Source organism: Octopus bimaculoides, chromosome 25 (genome assembly GCF_001194135.2).
Source record: "Octopus bimaculoides isolate UCB-OBI-ISO-001 chromosome 25, ASM119413v2, whole genome shotgun sequence".
Taxonomy (NCBI): domain Eukaryota; kingdom Metazoa; phylum Mollusca; class Cephalopoda; order Octopoda; family Octopodidae; genus Octopus; species Octopus bimaculoides.
This window is the reverse complement of record NC_069005.1, coordinates 11,357,429-11,358,624: the sequence shown is the minus strand read 5'-3', so window position 1 is coordinate 11,358,624 and position 1,196 is coordinate 11,357,429. Positions and strand designations below refer to the sequence as shown.

Here is a 1,196-nt window from a genome sequence, read left to right as displayed (position 1 = left end):
GTGGTGGTGGTGGTGGTGGTGGCGGCGGCGGCGATGGTGAGTACACAGTGATTTTTTTTTACTCGAAGTAAGTTTTTTATGTCACCTACCACTTAACGCATGCGCATCCCAAACTTGCCATTCACTTTAGAAAGAAACCAGTTTTCCGTTTATTACCATCATTGTTATTGTGTGAGAGAACAGCGCATGCCATGAAAGTGATACTGGAGTACAAATATACGAAACCCAATATACCCATCATGACTACCCGTCTGATAAAGGTACGCCTGCACATGCATCACAGCCATATGTGCTCGACAAGGCCATCTCATATCAACATACTTTTATATCCTTGTATTGGATATAAAATTATTATTATTGTTATTATTATTATTATTATTATTATTATTATTATTATTATTATTATTATTATTATTAATATTATTATTATTATTATTATTATTATTATTATTATTATTATTATTATTATTATTATTATGCATTGCTGGAAAACTCTCCATTGAATATCAATTTATCTTTCACTAATTTATGTCTAAACTTTCAGGAAAATTACTGGTTAAAGTCAATCATAGACTGTTTCATGTTTAGTTTGGCACCTTCCTACGTATCTGAATCTCTCAACTGTAATTTACTGAAATCGCGTGTACTCAGAATACAGAGAGAGTGTTACACGCAAGGTAATATTTGTGAAGTTGGTTGGAAAAACCGTGAAGGACTGTGGCACCTATACAGTTATGCCATGACATCTCTCACACAGCGTTACGAATGGTAAGTAAGCAGCACAAAATTTCTAATGGAAATACTGTTAAATTATATTATTCCATCATACCTATATCATCAAGTACAGTTATAATCTAAACCGATAATCTTTAAATAAGAATAATTCCCTATTATATGTGAACAGCGAAATGTAACATATATGTCCATGATTAGAACTTACCACAAGTAACAGTTATTTACGATTACCAGACAGTTCATTTGAGATAGGATATCATATACATATTCACTCGTTGGAATTCGGTTAGAAGGTATATGATTTGTGAATAATAATTATTTAACTGTTATTACAGCTGTGTCAGTGGTGTGTAGTCATAGCTCACCTATATTCGAACTAATTTATGGCACTCAAGAAGTTATGTTGCTCTCTCTCTCTCTCTCTCTCTCTCTCTCTCTCTCTCTCTCTCTCTCTCTCTCTC

At 33.3% G+C, this 1,196-nt stretch overlaps 1 protein-coding gene across 1 annotated transcript in view; it reads left to right on the top strand.

The window, feature by feature from the left end:
* LOC128250800 (uncharacterized) overlaps nucleotides 1-1,196 on the top strand; it is a 15,324-nt gene that overhangs the window by 6,533 nt on the left and 7,595 nt on the right. Inside the window, exon 3 of the mRNA XM_052976749.1 lies at nucleotides 545-768. Within this exon, the coding sequence (XP_052832709.1) occupies nucleotides 545-768 (224 nt within the window). The remainder of the gene's footprint in view (nucleotides 1-544; nucleotides 769-1,196) is intronic.